The sequence below is a fragment of the Carcharodon carcharias genome (assembly GCF_017639515.1).
Source record: "Carcharodon carcharias isolate sCarCar2 chromosome 40 unlocalized genomic scaffold, sCarCar2.pri SUPER_40_unloc_9, whole genome shotgun sequence".
NCBI classification, from domain to species: domain Eukaryota; kingdom Metazoa; phylum Chordata; class Chondrichthyes; order Lamniformes; family Lamnidae; genus Carcharodon; species Carcharodon carcharias.
In genome coordinates, this window is record NW_024470863.1 from 115,971 (window position 1) to 135,000 (window position 19,030).

Genomic DNA, 19,030 nt, shown 5'->3' on the forward strand with positions numbered 1-19,030 from the left:
CCTTTGCCATTCACTCCCACTGTACACAATGCCAATCCCAAACCCCTTCCTGTTCACTCCCACTGTGCACACTCCCAATGCACCCAAACCCCTTCCCATTCACTCCCACTGAACACACTTCCAATGGACCCAAACCCTTCCCTTTCACTCCCACTGTGCACAATCCCAATGCCCCCAAACTTCTTCCCGTTCACTCCCACTGTACACAATCCCAATCCCCATCACGTTCACTCCGACCGCACGCAATCCCAAAGCACCCAAATCCCTTCCCATCCACTCACACTGTACACAATCCCGATGGACCCAAACCCCTTCCAGTTCACCCACACTGAACACAATCCCAATCCCAAAACACTTCCTATCCACTCACACTGTACACAATCCCAATGCACCCAAACCACTTCCTGTTCACTCTCACAGTGCACAGTCACAATCCACTTCCCACCCACTCACTATACACAAGCCCAATGGACCCAAACCATAACCTTTCACTCCCACTGTACACAATCCCAATGGACCCAAACCATAACCTTTCACTCCCACTGTACACAATCCCAATGCACCCAAAATCATCCCCATTCATTGCCACTGTACACAATCCCAATAGACCCAAAACCCTTCCCTTTCACTCCCACTGTACACAATCCCAATCGAACCAAACCCCTTCCCATTCACTCCCACTGTACACATTCCCAATGCACCCAAACCCCTTCCCGTTCACTCCCACTGTACACAATCCCGATCCCAGACACCTTCCCGTTCACTCCCACTGTAAACAATCCCAATGGACACAAACCCCTTCTCTGCTGAAGGGTCATGAGGACTCGAAACGTCAAATCTTTTCTTCTCTGCCGATGCTGCCAGACCTGCCGAGTTTTCCCAATGAATTCTGTTTTTGTTTTGGATTTCCGAAATCCACAGTATTTTGTTTTTACCAAACCCCTTCCCATTCAAACCACTGAGCACAATCCCAATCCCCTTCACATCCACTCACTATACACAATATCAATGGTCCCAAACCCCTTCCCGTTCACTCCCACTGTACACAATCCCAATGACCCAAACCCCTTCCCGTTCACTCTCACTGTACACAATCCCAATGGATCCAAACCAATTTCTGCTCACTCCCACTGTACACAATCCCAATGGTCCCAAACCCCTTCCTTTTCACTCCCATTGTACACAAACCCATTCCCAAAACACTACCTGTTCACTCCCACTGTACACAATCCCAATCCTCTTCCCATTCACTCACACTGTACACAATCCCAATGGACCCAAAAACCTTCCTGTTCACTCCCATTGTATACACTCCAAATAGACCCAAACCCCTTCACGTTCACTCCCACTGTACACAATCCCAATCGAACCAAACCCCTTCCCCTTCACTCCCACTGTACACAATCCCAATGGACCCAAACCCCTTCCCGTTCACTCCCACTGTACACAATCCCAATGGACCCAAACCACTTCCCGTTCACTCCCACTGTACACAATCCCAATCGCAAAAGCCTTCCCATTCACTCCCACTGTACACAATCCCAATGGACCCAAACCCCTTCCCGTTCACTCCCACTGTACACAATCCCAATCGCAAAAGCCTTCCCATTCACTCCCACTGTACACAATCGCCATCACAAACGCCTTCCCGTTCACTCCCACTGTACACAATCCCAATGGACCCAAACCCCTTCCCGTTCACTCACACTGTACACAATCCCAAACCCCTTCCCATCCACTCCCACTGTACACAATCCCAAACCCAAACCACTTCTCGTTCTCGCCCACTGTGCACAATCCAAAATCCAAACCCCTTCCTGGTCACTCCCACTGTACACAATCCCGATCCCAAACTCCTTCCCGTTCACTCCCACTGTACACAATACCAATCCATTCCCGTTCACTCCCACTGTACACAATCCCAATCCCCTGAACGTTCACTCCCACTGAACACAATCCCAATGGACCCAAACCCCTTCCCGTTCACTCCCACTGTACACAATCCCAATCCCAAACCCTTTCCCATCCACTCACACTGTACACAATCCCAATGCACCCAAACCCTTTCCCGTTCACTCCCACTGTACACAATCCCAATGGACCCAAACCCCTTCCTGTTCACTCCCACTGTACACAATCCCATTGGACCTAAACCCCTTCCCGTTCACTCCCACTGTACACAATACCAATGCCTTTCCGTTCACTCCCACTGTACACAATCCCCATCCCAAACCCCTTAACGTTCACTCCCACTGTACACAATCCCAATCCCAAACCCCTTAACGTTCACTCCCACTGTACACAATCCCAATGGACCCAAACCCCTTCCCGTTCACTCCCACTGTACACAATGCCAATGCCTTCCCGTTCACTCCCAATGTACACAATCCCAATCCCAAACCCCTTAACGTTCACTCCCACTGTACACAATCCCAATGGACCCAAACCCCTTCCATTCACTCCCACTGTACACAATCCATGTCCCAATCCCCTTCCCGTTCACTCCAACTGTACACAATCCCAATGGACACAAACCCCTTCTCTGCTGAAGGGTCATGAGGACTTGAAACGTCAACTCTTTTCTTCTCCGCCGATGCTGCCAGACCTGCCGAGTTTCTCCAGTGAATTCTGTTTTTGTTTTGGATTTCCAAAATCCACAGTATTTTGTTTTTACCAAACCCCTTCCCATTCAAACCACTGAGCACAATCCCAATCCCCTTCACATCCACTCACTATACACAATATCAATGGTCCCAAGCCCCTTCCCGTTCACTCCCACTGTACACAATCCCAATGGACCCAAATCCCTTCCCGTTCACTCTCACTGTACACAATCCCAATGGATCCAAACCAATTTCTGCTCACTCCCACTGTGCACAATCCCAATGGTCCCAAACCCCTTCCCTTTCACTCCCATTGTACACAAACCCATTCCCAAAACACTACCTGTTCACTCCCACTGTACACAATCCCAATCCCCTTCCCGTTCAATCCCACTGTACACAATCCCAATCCGCTTCCCATTCACTCACACTGTACACAAACCCAATGGACCCAAAAACCTTCCCGTTCACTCCCATTGTATACACTCCGAATAGACCCAAACCCCTTCACATTCACTCCCACTGTACACACTCCCAATGGAAACAAACCCCTTCCCGTTCACTCCCACTGTACACAATCCCAATGGACCGAAACCCCTTTCCGTTCACTCCCACTGTACACAATCCCAATGGACCCCAAACCCTTCCTGTTCACTCCCACTCTACACAATCCCAAAGGACCCAAACCCCTTTCTGTTCACTCCCATTGTACACAATCCCAATGGACCCAAACTCTTTCCCATTCCCTCCCACTGTACACAATCCCGATCCCAGACACCTTCCCGTTCACTCCCACTGTACACAATCCCAATGGACACAAACCCCTTCCCTTTCACTCCCACTGTACACGATCCCAATGGACCCAAACCCCTTCCCGTTCACTCCCACTGTACACAATCCCGATCCCAGACACCTTCCCGTTCACTCCCACCGTACACAATCCCAATGGACACAAACCCCTTCTCTGCTGAAGGGTCATGAGGACTCGAAACTTCAAATCTTTTCTTCTCCGCCGATGCTGCCAGATCTGCTGAGTTTTTCCAGGTAATTCTGTATTTGTTTTGGATTTCCAGCATGCGCAGTTTTTTGTTTTTACCAAACCCCTTCCCATTCACTCCCACTGTACACAATCCCAATCCCAAAACCCTTCCCGTTCACTCCCACTGTGCACAGTCCCAATGGACCCAAACCCCTTCTCGTTCACTCCCACTGTACACAATCCCAATCCCCTTCCCGTTCACTCACACTGTACACAGTCCCAATGGACCCAAAAACCTTCCCGTTCATTCCCATTGTATACACTCCGAATAGAGCCAAACCCCTTCACGTTCACTCCCACTGTACACACTCCCAATGGAAACAAACCTCTTCCCATTCACTCCCACTGTACACAATCCCGATCCCAGAAACCTTGCCGTTCATTCCCACTGTGCACAAACCCAATCCCCTTCCCATTCACTCCCACTGTACACAATCCCAATCGCCATCATGATCACTCCCACCGCACACAATCCCAATGCACCCAAATCCCTTCCCATCCCCCATTCACAATGTACACAATCCAGATGGACCCAAACCCCTTCCAGAGCACCCACACTGAACACAACCCCAATCCCAAATCTCTTCCCATCCACTCCCACTGTACATAATCCCAATCCCCATCACGTTCACTCCCACCGCACACAATCCCAATGCACCAAAACCCCTTCCCGTTCACTCCCACTGTACACAATCACAATGGATCCAAACCCATTTCTGTTCACTCACACTGTACACCATCCCAATGGACCCAAACCCCTTCCCGTTCACTCCCATTGTACACAATCCCAATGCACCAAAACCCCTTCCCGTTCACTCCCATTGTACACAATCCCAATGGACCCAAACCCCTTTCCGTTCACTCCCATTGTGCACAATCCCAATTGACCCAAACCCCTTCTGTTCACTCCCACTCTACACAATCCCAATCCCAAACCCCTTCCCATTCACTCCCACTGTACGCAATCCCAAAGGACCCAAACCCCTTTCCGTTCACTCCCATTGTGCACAATCCCAATTGACCCAAACCCCTTCTGTTCACTCCCACTGTACACAATCCCAAAGGACCCAAACCCCTTTCAGTTCACTCCCATTGTGCACAATCCCAATGGACCCAAACCCCTTCCCGTTCACTCCCGCTGTACACAATCCCAATGGACCCAAACCCCTTCCCATTCACTCCCTCTGTACACAATCCCAATGGAACCCAAACCCCTTCCCGTTCACTCCCACTGTACCCAATCCCCATGGACCCAATCCCCTTCCCATTCACTCCCACTGTACACAATCCCAATGGACCCAAACCCCATCCCGTTCACTCCCACTGTTCACAATCCCAAAGGACCCAAACCACTTCCCATTCAATCCCACTGTACACAATCCCAATGGACCCAAATCCCTTCCTGTTCAATCCCACTCTACACAATCCCAATCCCCTTCGCATTCACTCCCACTGTACGCAATCCCAATGGACCCAAACCAATTCACGTTTACTCCCACTGTACACAATGCCAATCCAAAAACCCTTCCCATTCATTCCCACTGTACACAATCCCAAAGGACCCAAACACCTTCCCGTTCACTCCCAATGTACACAATCCCGATCCCTGAAACCTTCCCGTTCACTCCCACTGTACACAAACCCAATCCCCTTTCCAATCACTCGCACTGTACACAATCCCAATGGACCCAAACACCTTCCCTTTCACTCCCACTGTACACGATCCCAATGGACCCAAACCCCTTCCCGTTCACTCCCACTGTACACAATCCCGATCCCAGACACCTTCCCGTTCACTCCCACTGTACACAATCCCAATGGACACAAACCCCTTCTCTGCTGAAGGGTCATGAGGACTCGAAACTTCAAATCTTTTCTTCTCCGCCGATGCTGCCAGATCTGCTGAGTTTTTCCAGGTAATTCTGTATTTGTTTTGGATTTCCAGCATGCGCAGTTTTTTGTTTTTACCAAACCCCTTCCCATTCACTCCCACTGTACACAATCCCAATCCCAAAACCCTTCCCGTTCACTCCCACTGTACACAATCCCAATCCCCTTCCCGTTCACTCACACTGTACACAATCCCAATGGACACAAAAACCTTCCCGTTCATTCCCATTGTATACACTCCGAATAGAGCCAAACCCCTTCACGTTCACTCCCACTGTACACACTCCCAATGGAAACAAACCCCTTCCCATTCACTCCCACTGTACACAATCCCGATCCCAGAAACCTTGCCGTTCACTCCCACTGTGCACAAACCCAATCCCCTTCCCATTCACTCCCACTGTACACAATCCCAATCGCCATCATGATCACTCCCACCGCACACAATCCCAATGCACCCAAATCCCTTCCCATCCCCCATTCACAATGTACACAATCCAGATGGACCCAAACCCCTTCCAGAGCACCCACACTGAACACAACCCCAATCCCAAATCTCTTCCCATCCACTCCCACTGTACCTAATCCCAATCCCCATCACGTTCACTCCCACCGCACACAATCCCAATGCACCAAAACCCCTTCCCGTTCACTCCCACTGTACACAATCACAATGGATCCAAACCCATTTCTGTTCACTCACACTGTACACCATCCCAATGCACCAAAACCCCTTCCGGTTCATTCCCACTGTACACAATCACAATGGATCCAAACCCATTTCTGTTCACTCACACTGTACACCATCCCAATGGACCCAAACCCCTTCCCGTTCACTCCCACTCTACACAATCCCAATCCCAAACCCCTTCCCATTCACTCCCACTGTACACAATCCCAAAGGACCCAAACCCCTTTCCGTTCACTCCCATTGTGCACAATCCCAATTGACCCAAACCCCTTCTGTTCACTCCCACTGTACACAATCCCAAAGGACCCAAACCCCTTTCAGTTCACTCCCATTGTGCACAATCCCAATGGACCCAAACCCCTTCCCGTTCACTCCCGCTGTACACAATCCCAATGGACCCAAACCCCTTCCCATTCACTCCCTCTGTACACAATCCCAATGGAACCCAAACCCCTTCCCGTTCACTCCCACTGTACCCAATCCCCATGGACCCAATCCCCTTCCCATTCACTCCCACTGTACACAATCCCAATGGACCCAAACCCCATCCCGTTCACTCCCACTGTTCACAATCCCAAAGGACCCAAACCACTTCCCATTCAATCCCACTGTACACAATCCCAATGGACCCAAATCCCTTCCTGTTCAATCCCACTCTACACAATCCCAATCCCCTTCGCATTCACTCCCACTGTACGCAATCCCAATGGACCCAAACCAATTCACGTTTACTCCCACTGTATACAATGCCAATCCAAAAACCCTTCCCATTCATTCCCACTGTACACAATCCCAAAGGACCCAAACACCTTCCCGTTCACTCCCACTGTACACAAACCCAATCCCCTTTCCAATTACTCGCACTGTACACAATCCCAATGGACCCAAACCCATTCCTGTTCACTCTCACTGTACACAATCCCAATGGACCCAAACCAATTCCTGTTCACTCTCACTGTACAAAATCCAAATGTACCCAAACCCCTTCCCGTTCACTCCCATTGTACACAATCCCAATGGACCCAAAACCTTTCCTGTAAACTCCCACTCTACACAATCCCAATCCTCTTCCCATTCACTCCCACAGTACACAATCCCAATGGACCAAAACCCCTTCCCGTTCACTCCCACCGTCCACAATCCCAAAGGACCCAAACCCCTTCCTGTTCACTCCCACTGTACACAATCCCAATGGACCCAAACCCCTTCCTGTTCACTCCCACTCTACACAATCCCAATGGACCCAAAAACCTTACCGTTCACTCCCACTGTAAACAATGCCAATCCCAAAACCCTTCCCATTCATTCCCACTGTACACAATCCCAATGGACCCAAATCCCTTCACGTTCACTCCCACTGTAAACAATGCCAATCCCAAAACCCTTCCCATTCATTCCCACTGTACACAATCCCAAAGGACCCAAAACCCCTTCCCGTTCACTCCCACTGTACACAATCCCAATGGACCCAAACCCCTTCCGTTCACTCCCATTGTATACAATCCCAATGGACCCAAACACCTTCCCGTTCACTCTCACTGTCCACAATCCCAAAGGAAACAAACCACTTCCCATTCACTACTATTGTCCACAATCCCAATGAACCCAATCCCCTTCCCATCCACTGACGATACACAATTCCAATGGACCCAAAACCCTGCTCATTCGCTCCCACTGTCACAATCCCAATGGAACCAAACCGCTTCCCATTCTCTCCCACTGTGCGCAATCCCAATGGACCCAAACCCATTCCTGTTCACTCCCACCGTACACAATCCCAATCCCAAAACCTTCCCATTCACTCCCATTGTACACAATCCCAATCCCCATTCCGTTCACTCCCACTGTACACAATCCCAATGCACCCAAAACCGTTCCCATTCGCTCCCACTGTACACAATCCCAATCCCAAACCCCTTCCTGTTCACTCCCACTGTACACAATCCCCATCCCCTTCCCGTTTACTTCCACTGTACACAATCCCAATGGACCCAAACCCCTTCCCATCCACTACAACTGTAAACACTCCCAATAGACCCAAACCCCTTCCCGTTCACTCCCATTGTCCACAATCCCAATGGACCCAATCCCCTTCCCATCCACTGACGATACACAATTCCAATGGACCCAAACCCTAGCTCATTCGCTCCCACTGTCTCAATACCAATGGACACAAACCGCTTCCCGTTGTCTCCCACTGTACAGAATTCCAATGGACCCAAACCCCTTCCCGTTCACTCCCACTGTACACAATCCCAATGGACCCAAAGCCCTTCCCGTTCACTCCCACTGTACACAATCCCAATGGACCCAAACCCCTTCCCATTCACTACCACTGTGCACAATCCCAATGCCACACCTATTCCCGTTCACTCCCATTGCACACAAACCGAAAGACCAAAAACCCTTTCCATTCACTCCCACTGTACACAATCCCAATGGACCCAAACCCCTTCTCATTCACTCCCACTGTACACAATCCCAAAGGACCCAAACCCCTTCCCATTCACTCCCACTGTACACAATCCCAATGGACCCAAAACCCTTCCCGTTCACTCCCACTGTACACAATCCCAATGGACCCAAACCCCTTCCCATTCACTACCACTGTGCACAATCCCAATGCCACACCTATTCCCGTTCACTCCCATTGTACACAAACCGAAAGACCAAAAACCCTTTCCATTCACTCCCACTGTACACAATCCCAATGGACCCAAACCCCTTCCCATTCACTCCCACTGTACACATTTCCAATGGACCCAAACCCCTTCCCCTTCACTCCCACTGTACACAATCACAATGGACCCAAACCCCTTCCCGTTCACTCCCACTGTACACAATCCCGATCCCAGACACCTTCACGTTCACTCCCACTGTACACAATCCCAAAGGAACCAAACCCCTTCCCGTTCACTCCCACTGTACACAATCCCAAAGGAACCAAACCCCTTCCCGTTCACTCCCACTGTACACAATCCCAATGGATCCAAACCCCTTCCCGTTCACTCCCACTGTACACAATCCCAATCCCCTTCCCGTTCATTACCACTGTACACAATCCCAATGGACCCAAACCCCTTCCCGATCCCCAACCCGTACACTCCCACCGTACACAATCCCAATGGACCCAAACCGCTTCCAGTTCACTCCCACTGTACACAATCCCAATGGACACAAACCCCTTCCCTTTCACTCCCACTGTACACAATCCCAATGGACCCAAACCCCTTCCCATTCACCCCCACTGTACACAATCCCAATGGACCCAATCACCTTCCCTTTCACTCCCACTGCACATAAACCCATTCCCAAACCACTACCTGTTCATTGCCAATGTACACAACCCCAAGGCACCCAAATGGATTCCCGTTCACTCTCACGGTACACAAGCCCAATCCCCTTCCCATTCAATTCCACTGTACACAATCCCAAGCCCCTTCCCATTCACTCACACTGTACACAATCCCAAATAACCCAAACCCCTTCACGTTCAATCCCACCGTACACAAACCCAATCACAAACCCCTTCCCATTCACTCCCACTGTACATAATCACAATCCCAAACCCCTTCCCGTTCACTCCCACTGTACACACTCCCAATGGACACAAACCCCTTCCCGTTCATTCCCACCGTGCACAATCTCAATGGATCAAACCACTTCCGTTCACTCCCACTGTACACAATCCCAATGGACCCAAACCCCTTCCTGTTCACTCCCACTGTACACACTCCCAATGGACCCAAACCCATTCCTGTTCACTCCCACTGTACACAATCCCAATGGACCCAAATCACTTCCCATTCACTCCCACCGTACACAATCCCAATTCCAAACCCTTCCCGTTCACTCACATTGTACACAATCCCAATCCCCATTCCGTTCACTCCCACTGTACACAATCCCAATGCACCCGAAACCCTTCCCATTCGCTCCCACTGTACACAATCCCAATCCCAAACCCCTTCCCGTTCACTCCCACTGTACACAATCCCAATGGAACCAAACCCCTTCCCATCCACTCCAACTGTACACACTCCCAATGGACCCAATCCCCTTCCCATCCACTGACGATACACAATTCCAATGGACCCAAACCCCTGCTCATTCACTCCAACTGTCTCAATACCAATGGACACAAACCGCTTTCTGTTCTCTCCCACTGTACACAATCCCAATGGACCCAAAACCCTTCCAATTCACTACCACTGTGCACAATCCCAATCCCACACCAATTCCCATTCACTCCCAATGTACACAAACCGAAAGACCAAAAACCCTTTCCATTCACTCCCACTGTACACAATCCCAATGGACCCAAACCACTTCCCCTTCACTCCCACTGTACACAATCCCAATGGACCCAAACCCCTTCCCATTCACTCCCAATGTACACAATCCCAATGGACCCAATCCCCTTCCCATCCACTGACGATACACAATTCCAATGGACCCAAACCCCTTCCCGTTCACTCCCACTGTACACAATCCCAACGGACCCAAACCCCTTCCCATTCACTACCACTGTACACAATCACAATGGACCCAAACCCCTTCCCGTTCACTCCCACTGAACACAATCCCAATCCCAGACACCTTCCCGTTCACTCCCACTGTACACAATCCCAAAGGAACCAAACCCCTTCCCGTTCACTCCCACTGTACACAATCCCAATGGATCCAAAACCCTTCCCGTTCATTCCCACTGTACACAATCCCAATGGACCCAAACCCCTTCCCGATCCCCAACCCGTACACAATCCCAATGGACCCAAACCCCTTCCAGTTCACTCCCACAGTACACAATCCCAATGGACACAAACCCCTTCCCGTTCACTCCCACTGTATACAATCCCAATTGACCCAAACCCCTTCCCTTTCACTCCCACTGTACACAATCCCAATGGACCCAAACCCCTTCCCGTTCACTCCCACTGTACACAATCCCAATGGACCCAAACACCTTCCCGTTCATTCCCATTGTACACAATCCCAATGGACCCAATCACCTTCCCTTTCACTCCCACTGTACACAAACCCATTCCCAAACCACTACCTGTTCGTTGTTACTGTACACAACACCAAGGCATCCAAATCCCTTCCCGTTCACTCCCACGGTACACAATCCCAATCCCCTTCCCGTTCAATTCCACTGTACACAATCCCAAACCCCTTCCCATTCACTCGCACTGTACACAATCCCAAATGACCCAAACCCCTTCACGTTCAATCCCACTGTACACAAACCCAATCACAAACCCCTTCCCATTCACTCCCACTGTACATAATCCCAATCCCAAACACCTTCCCGTTCACTCCCACTGTACACACTCCCAATGGACACAAACCCCTTCCCTTTCACTCCCACTGTGCACAAACCCAATCCCCTTCCCATTCACTCACAATGTACACAATCCCAATGGACCCAAACCCCTTCCGTTCACTCCCACTGTACACAATCCCAATGGACCCAAACCCCTTCCCGTTCACTCCCACTGTACACAATCCCAATGGACCCAAACCCCTTTCCCTTCACTACCACTGTGCACAATCCCAATCCCACACCCATTCCCGTTCACTCCCATTGTACACAATCCCAAAGACCCAAAACCCTTTCCATTCACTCCCACTGTACACAATCCAAATGGACCCAAACCCCTTCCCCTTCACTTCCACTGTACACAATCCCAATGGACCCAAACCCCTTCCCCTTCACTTCCACTGTACACAATCCCAATGGACCCAAACCCCTTCCCGTTCACTCCCACTGTACACAATCCCAGTGGACCCAAACCCCTTCCCATTCACTCACACTGTACACAATCCCAATGGACCCAATCCCCTTCCCATTCACTCACAATATACACAATCCCAATGGACCCAAACCCCTTCCGTTCACTCCCACTGTACACAATCCCAATGGACCCAAACCCCTTCCCGTTCACTCCCACTGTACACAATCCCAATGGACCCAAACCCCTTACCATTCACTCACACTGTACACAATCCCAATGGACCCAAACCCCTTCCCGTTCACTCCCACTGTACACAAACCCATTCCCAAACCACTACCTGTTCATTGCCACTGTGCACAATCCCAATGGACACAAACCGCTTCATGTTCACTCCCATTGTATACACTCCGATTAGAGCGAAACCCCTTCCCGTTCACTCCCACTGTACACAATCCTGAGCCCAGACACCTTCCCGTTCACTCCCACTGTACACAATCCCAATGGACCCAAACCCCTTCCCGTTCACTCCCACTGTACAAAATCCCAACGGACCCAAACCCCTTCCCGTTCACTCCCACTGTACACAACCCCAATGCACCCAAAACCTTCCCGTTCACTCCCACAGTACACAATCCCAATCCCCTTCCCAGTCTATCCCACTGTACACAATCCCAATCCCCTTCCCATTCACTCCCACTGTACACAATCCCAATGGACCCAAAACCCTTCCTGTTCAGTCCCATTGTATACACTCCGAATAGACCCAAACCCCTTCACGTTCACTCCCACTGTACACAATCCCAATCACAAACCCCTTTCCATTCACTCCCACTGTACACAATCCCAATCACAAACCCCTTCCCATTCACTCCCACTGTACACAATCCCAATGGAACCAAACGCCTTCCCGTTCACTCCCACTGTACACAGTCCCAATGGACCCAAACCCCTTCCCATTCACCCCCACTGTACACAATCCCAATGGACACCATCACCTTCCCGTTCAATCCCACTGTACACAATCCCAATCCCCATCCTGTACACTCCCACTGTACACAATCCCAATGGACCCAAACCCCTTCCCGTTCACTCCCACCGTCCAGTCCCAATGGACCCAAACCCGTTTCCTTTCACTCCCACTGGCCACAATCCCAATGGATCCAAACTCCTTCCCGTTCACTCCCACTGTACACAATCTCAATAGACCCAAACCCCTTCCTGTTCACTCCCACTGCACACAAACCCAATGGACCCAATTCCCTTCCCGTTCACTCCCACTGGACACAATCCCACTGGACCCAAGCCCCTTCCCATTCACTCCCACTGTACACAATCCCAATCCGAATCACCTTCCCGTTCACTCCCACTGTACACAATCCCAATGGACCCAATCCCCTTCCCGTTCACTCCCACAGTACACAATCCCAATCCCTTTCCCGTGCAATCCCACTGTACACAATCCCAATCCCCTACCCATTCACTCACACTGTACACAATCCCAATGGACCCAATCCCCTTCCCGTTCACTCCCACTGTACACAATCCCAATCCCAAACCCCTTCCCGTTCACTCCCACTGTACACAATCCCAAACCCCTTCCCGTTCACTCCCACTGTACACAATCCGAATGGTCCCAAACCCCTTCCCGTTCACTCCCACTGTACACAATCCCAATGGTCCCAAACCCTTTCCCCTTCACTCTCACTGTACACAATCCCAATGGTCCCAAACCTCTTCCCCTTCACTCCCACTGTACACAATCCCAATGGACCAAAACCCCGTCCTGTTCACACCCACAGACACATGGATGTACAATGGGGAAGGAGACACGCACAATGACGTATACGCGCGTGTACACAGACACACACACACACACACTGGTGTGTGCACAAGCAAATGCGCACTCCTGTGCGCTGGCATGAACAGACATTTGTACGCAAGCTGGTGCATGCACACATGCCTCCTTGTGCTGACGTGCGCCCACGCGCACAGACTGGGGTCCCCTCTCCTCCTTCCGTACGGTTAAAACCCCCGGACTTATGTCGTCCTCTCTGATCCCCCCTCTCGACCTTTCCCTCCCCTCCTCCCTCTGTCCCCCACCCGGACACCCATCCCTCCTCCTACCTTGGCCGCCCAACCCCCTCGTTGCCCCTCGCCCTCCCTCACTCACCGAGTCGGTGACCGGAGTCTGCTCCAGGCGCTCTGACTCCGGGATTGTCCCCCAGTTCCGGCAGCCGTTGTGTGCAGTGCTGGTCGGCTTGTCCATGCAGGGGGTTCGGAGGGCGGTGGGGGGGGGTGGGTGGGTGGGTAAGCGTGTGGGGGTAGGTGAGGGGCTGTACGACACAGGCCTTGGACCTACCGACGGCTGGAGGAGCCCCTCACCTGGCGAGCGGCACTGGACAGGCAGACCTCGCTCGCACGTTCATGGTGGACCCGGGGCGCTGCTCCCGCGTAGGGGTGGCTGGGAAGCGGGCTTGGCCGGTGGGTCGATGTGGGAGGGAGCCAGAGGTCCGGCAGGTCACTCAGCCGGAATCCACAGACACACTGGTCTGACACTCAATCGCTCTCTCTCTCTCCCTCTCTCTCTCTCCAGCTGAAACCTGGCCCAGGAATCTCACACCAGGTTCACCAGGAGCACTGGAAATGTCATCGGGGGAGGGGGGGGGGGCGGGAGAAGCGATGGGTCAGCTTCCAAAACAGGGCACCCGGTCCAAAGCAGCCGGAGGTCTCAGGCCCTGAGACGGACAGAGCTCTGCTCCCAGCCGTCCTGCCCCCACCCCCCCACCCCCTTCACAGAGATAGGGAGGGGTGTGGGAGGCTGGAGGAGGTTAGAGAGATAGGGAGGGGGTGTAGGGTCTGGAGGAGGTTACAGAGATAGGGAGGGGTGTAGGGGCTGGAGGAGGTTACAGAGATAGGGAGGGGTGTATGGACTGGAGGAGGTTACAGAGATAGGGAGGGGTGTAGGGGTGGAGGAGGTTACAGAGATAGCGAGGGTTGTAGGGGCTGGAGGAGGTTACAGAGATACGGAGGGGTGTAAGAGCTGGAGGAGGTTACAGAGATACGGAGGGGTGTAGGGGTGGAGGAGGTTACAGAGATAGCGAGGGTTGTAGGGGCTGGAGGAGGTTACAGAGATAGGGAGGGGTGTATGGACTGGAGGAGGTTACAGAGATAGGGAGGGGTGTAGGGGTGGAGGAGGTTACAGAGATAGCGAGGGTTGTAGGGGCTGGAGCAGGTTACAGAGATAGGGAGGGGTGTAGGGGTCTGGAGGAGGTTACAGAGATAGGGAGGGGTGTAGGGGGCTGGAGGAGGTTACAGAGATAGGGAGGGGTGTAGGGGGCTGGAGGTGACAGAGATAGGGAGGGGTGTAGGGTGCTGGAGGAGGTTACAGAGATAGGGAGGGGTGTAGGGGCTGGAGGAGGTTACAGAGATAGGGAGGGGTGTAGGGGCTGGAGGAGGTTACAGAGATAGGGAGGGGTGTATGGACTGGAGGAGGTTACAGAGATAGGGAGGGTTGTAGGGTTTTGAGGAGGTTACAGAGATAGGGAGGGGTGTAGGGGCTGGAGGTGGATACAGAGATAGGGAGGGGTGTAGGGGCTGGAGGAGGTTACAGATATAGGGAGGGTTGTAGGGGCTGGAGGAGGTTACAGAGATAGGGAGGGGTGTATGGACTGGAGGAGGTTACAGAGATAGGGAGGGGTGTAGGGGTGGAGGAGGTTACAGAGATAGCGAGGGGTGTAGGGGGCTGGAGGAGGTGACAGAGATAGGGAGGGGTGTAGGGGCTGGAGGAGGTTACAGAGATAGGGAGGGGTGTAGGGGCTGGAGGTGGTTACAGAGATAGGGAGGGGTGTAGGGGCTGGAGGTGGTTACAGAGATAGTGAGGGGTGTAGGGGCTGGAGGAGGTTACAGAGTTTGGGGGGTTAACAGAGTTTGGGGGTGGGGGGTTACAGAGTTGGGGGGTTACAGAGTTGGGGGGTTACAGAGTTTGGGGGGGGTTACAGAGTTTGGGGGTTAACAGAGTTTGGGGGGTTAACAGAGTTTGGGGGGTTAACAGAGTTTGGGGGTGAGGGGTTTACAGAGTTTGGGGGTGGGGGGTTACAGAGTTTGGGGGTGGGGGGTTACAGAGTTTGGGGGGTGGGGGGTTACAGAGTTTGGGGGTGGGGGGTTACAGAGTATGGGGGTGGGGGTTACAGAGTTTGGGGGTGGAGGGGTTACAGAGTTTGGGGGTGGAGGGGTTACAGAGTTTGGGGGTGAAGGGGTTACAGAGTTTGGGGGTGGAGGGGTTACAGAGTTTGGGGGTGGAGGGGTTACAGAGTTTGGGGGTGGAGGGGTTACAGAGTTTGGGGGTGAAGGGGTTACAGAGTTGGGGGGGGGTTACAGAGTTGGGGGGTTACAGAGTTTGGGAGGTTTAGAGTTTGGGGGGGTTACAGAGTTGGGGGGGGGGTTACAGAGTTTGGGGGGGTTTACAGAGTTTGGGGGGGTTTACAGAGTTTGGGGGGGTTACAGAGTTTGGGGGTTACAGAGTTGGGGGGTTACAGAGTTTGGGGGTTACAGAGTTGGGGGGTTACAGAGTTTGGGGGTTACAGAGTTTGGGGGGGGTTACAGAGTTTGGGGGTGGGGGGGTTACAGAGTTTGGGGGTGGGGGGGTTACAGAGTTTGGGGGTGGGGGGGTTACAGTTTTTGGGGGTGGGGGGGTTACAGTTTTTGGGGGTGGGGGGGTTACAGTGCTTGGGGGTGGGGGTGTTACAGTGTTTGGAGGGGTTACAGAGTTTGGGGTTGGGGGGGTTACAGAGTTTGGGGGGTTACAGAGTTTTGGGGGGGTTACAGAGTTTGGGGGGTTACAGAGTTGGGGGGGGTTACAGAGTTTGGGGGTGGGGGGGTTACAGAGTTTAGGGGTGGGGGGGTTACAGTTTTTGGGGGTGGGGGGTGTACAGTGTTTGGGGGTGGGGGGGTTACAGTGTTTGGAGGGGTTACAGAGTTGGGGAGGTTTACAGAGTTGGGGGGAGGTTACAGAGTTTGGGGGGGGTTACAGAGTTGGGGGGGGTTACAGAGTTGGGGGGGTTACAGAGTTTTGGGGGGTTACAGAGTTTTGGGGGGGGTTACAGAGTTTGAGGGGGTTACAGAGTTTGGGGGGTTACAGAGTTTGGAGGGGTTACAGAGTTTGGTGGTTTACAGAGTTTGGGGTTGGGGGGTTGCAGAGTTTGGGGGGTTACAGAGAGAGGGAGTGAGTGGAGGGAGGAAGTGAGGGTCACCAAAGTTGTGTTGAGCTGGGCTCAGCGGAAGTAGGATGAGGGGCTGCTGCGATATCCAAGCTGGGAGACAGGACAGGGAAAGGGAGGGAGGGAGTGAGTGAGTGAGGAGTGAGTGAGTGAGGGACGGAGGGAGTGAGTGAGGGACCAAGGGAGTGAGTGAGGGAGGGTCTCCGAGGCTAAGCGGAGGTAGGATGAGGGGGTGCTGTGATATCCAAGCTGGGAGACAGGACAGGGAGAGGAAGGGAGTGAGGGAAGGAGTGAGTGAGGGAGTGTGTGTGGGAGGGAGGGACGGAGGGTTGGACAGAGAGAGGGACGGAGGGAGTGAGGGACGGAGAGGGAGTGAGGGACGGAGAGGGAGTGAGGGACGGACGGAGGGAGTGAGGGACGGACGGAGGGAGTGAGGGACGGACGGAGGGAGTGAGGGACAGACAGAGGGAGTGAGGGACAGACAGAGGGAGTGAGGGACAGATAGAGGGAGTGAGGGACAGACAGAGGGAGTGAGGGACGGACAGAGGGAGTGAGGGACGGACAGAGGGAGGGACGGAGGGTCTCCGAGGCTGAGTGGAGGTAGGATGAGGGGGTGCTGCGATATGCAAGCTGGGAGACAGCACAGGGAGAGGGAATGAGTGAGGGAGGGAGTGAGTGAATGATTGAGTGAATGAGTGAGGGAGGGAGGGGCGGAGGGAGTGAGGGGCGGAGGGAGTGAGGGGCGGAGGGAGAGAGGGGCGGAGGGAGAGAGGGGCGGAGGGAGAGAGGGGCGGAGGGAGAGAGGGGCGGAGGGAGAGAGGGGCGGAGGGAGAGAGGGGCGGAGGGAGTGAGGGGCGGAGGGAGTGAGGGGCGGAGGGAGTGAGGGGCGGAGGGAGTGGGGTGGAGTGAGTGAGGGACGGAGGGAGTGTGAGGGACGAGGGAGTGAGTGAGGGACGAGAGATAGAGTGAGGGACGAGGGAGTGAGTGAGGGACGAGGGAGTGAGTGAGGGACGAGGGAGGGAGTGAGGGACGAGGGAGGGAGTGAGGGACGAGGGAGGGAGTGAGGGACGAGGGAGGGAGTGAGGGAGGAGAGTGGGAGAGGGAGGGACGGAGGGAGTGAGGGACGGAGGGAGTGAGGGACGGAGGGAGTGAGGGACAGAGGGAGTGAGGGACAGAGGGAGTGAGGGACAGAGGGAGTGAGGGACAGAGGGAGTGAGGGACAGAGGGAGTGAGGGACAGAGGGAGTGAGGGACAGAGGGAGGGAGTGAGGGACGGAGGGAGTGAGGGACGGAGGGAGTGAGGGACAGAGGGAGGGAGTGTGAGGGAGGGACGGAGGGAGGGAGTGAGTGAGGGACGGAGGGAGGGAGTGAGGGACGGAGTGAGTGAGGGACGGAGGGAGGGAGTGAGGGAGTGAGGGAGTGAGGGAGGGAGGGAGGGAGTGAGGGAGGGAGGGAGGGAGGGAGGGAGAGAGGGAGGAAGGGAGTGAGGGCGAGTGAGGGAGGGAGTGAGGGAGGGAGGGCGTGTGAGGGAGGGAGGGAGTGAGGGACGGAGGGAGTGAGGGACGGAGGGAGTGAGGGACGGAGGGAGGGAGTGAGGGACGGAGGGAGGGAGCGAGGGATGGTGGGAGTGAGTGAGGGACGGAGGGAGTGAGTGAGGGATGGAGGGAGTGAGTGAGGGACGGAGGGAGTGAGTGAGGGACGGAGGGAGTGAGTGAGGGTGTGAGGGACGAGGGAGGGAGTGAGGGACAAGGGAGGGAGTGAGGGATGAGGGAGGGAGTGAGGGAGGGATGGAGGGAGTGAGGGACGGAGGGAGTGAGTGAGGGTGTGAGGGACGAGGGAGGGAGTGAGGGACAA

The 19,030-nt window shown here is 53.5% G+C and overlaps 1 protein-coding gene across 1 annotated transcript in view; it reads right to left on the reverse strand.

Annotated features, from left to right (window-relative positions):
• The window catches only part of LOC121275062 (chloride channel protein-like), a 55,850-nt gene extending 41,623 nt beyond the window's left edge, over window positions 1–14,227 (reverse strand). The window contains exon 1 of the mRNA XM_041182456.1: window positions 14,132–14,227. Coding sequence (XP_041038390.1) covers window positions 14,132–14,227 — 96 coding nt within the window. The remainder of the gene's footprint in view (window positions 1–14,131) is intronic.
• Between the last annotated feature and the right edge of the window lie 4,803 nt (window positions 14,228–19,030).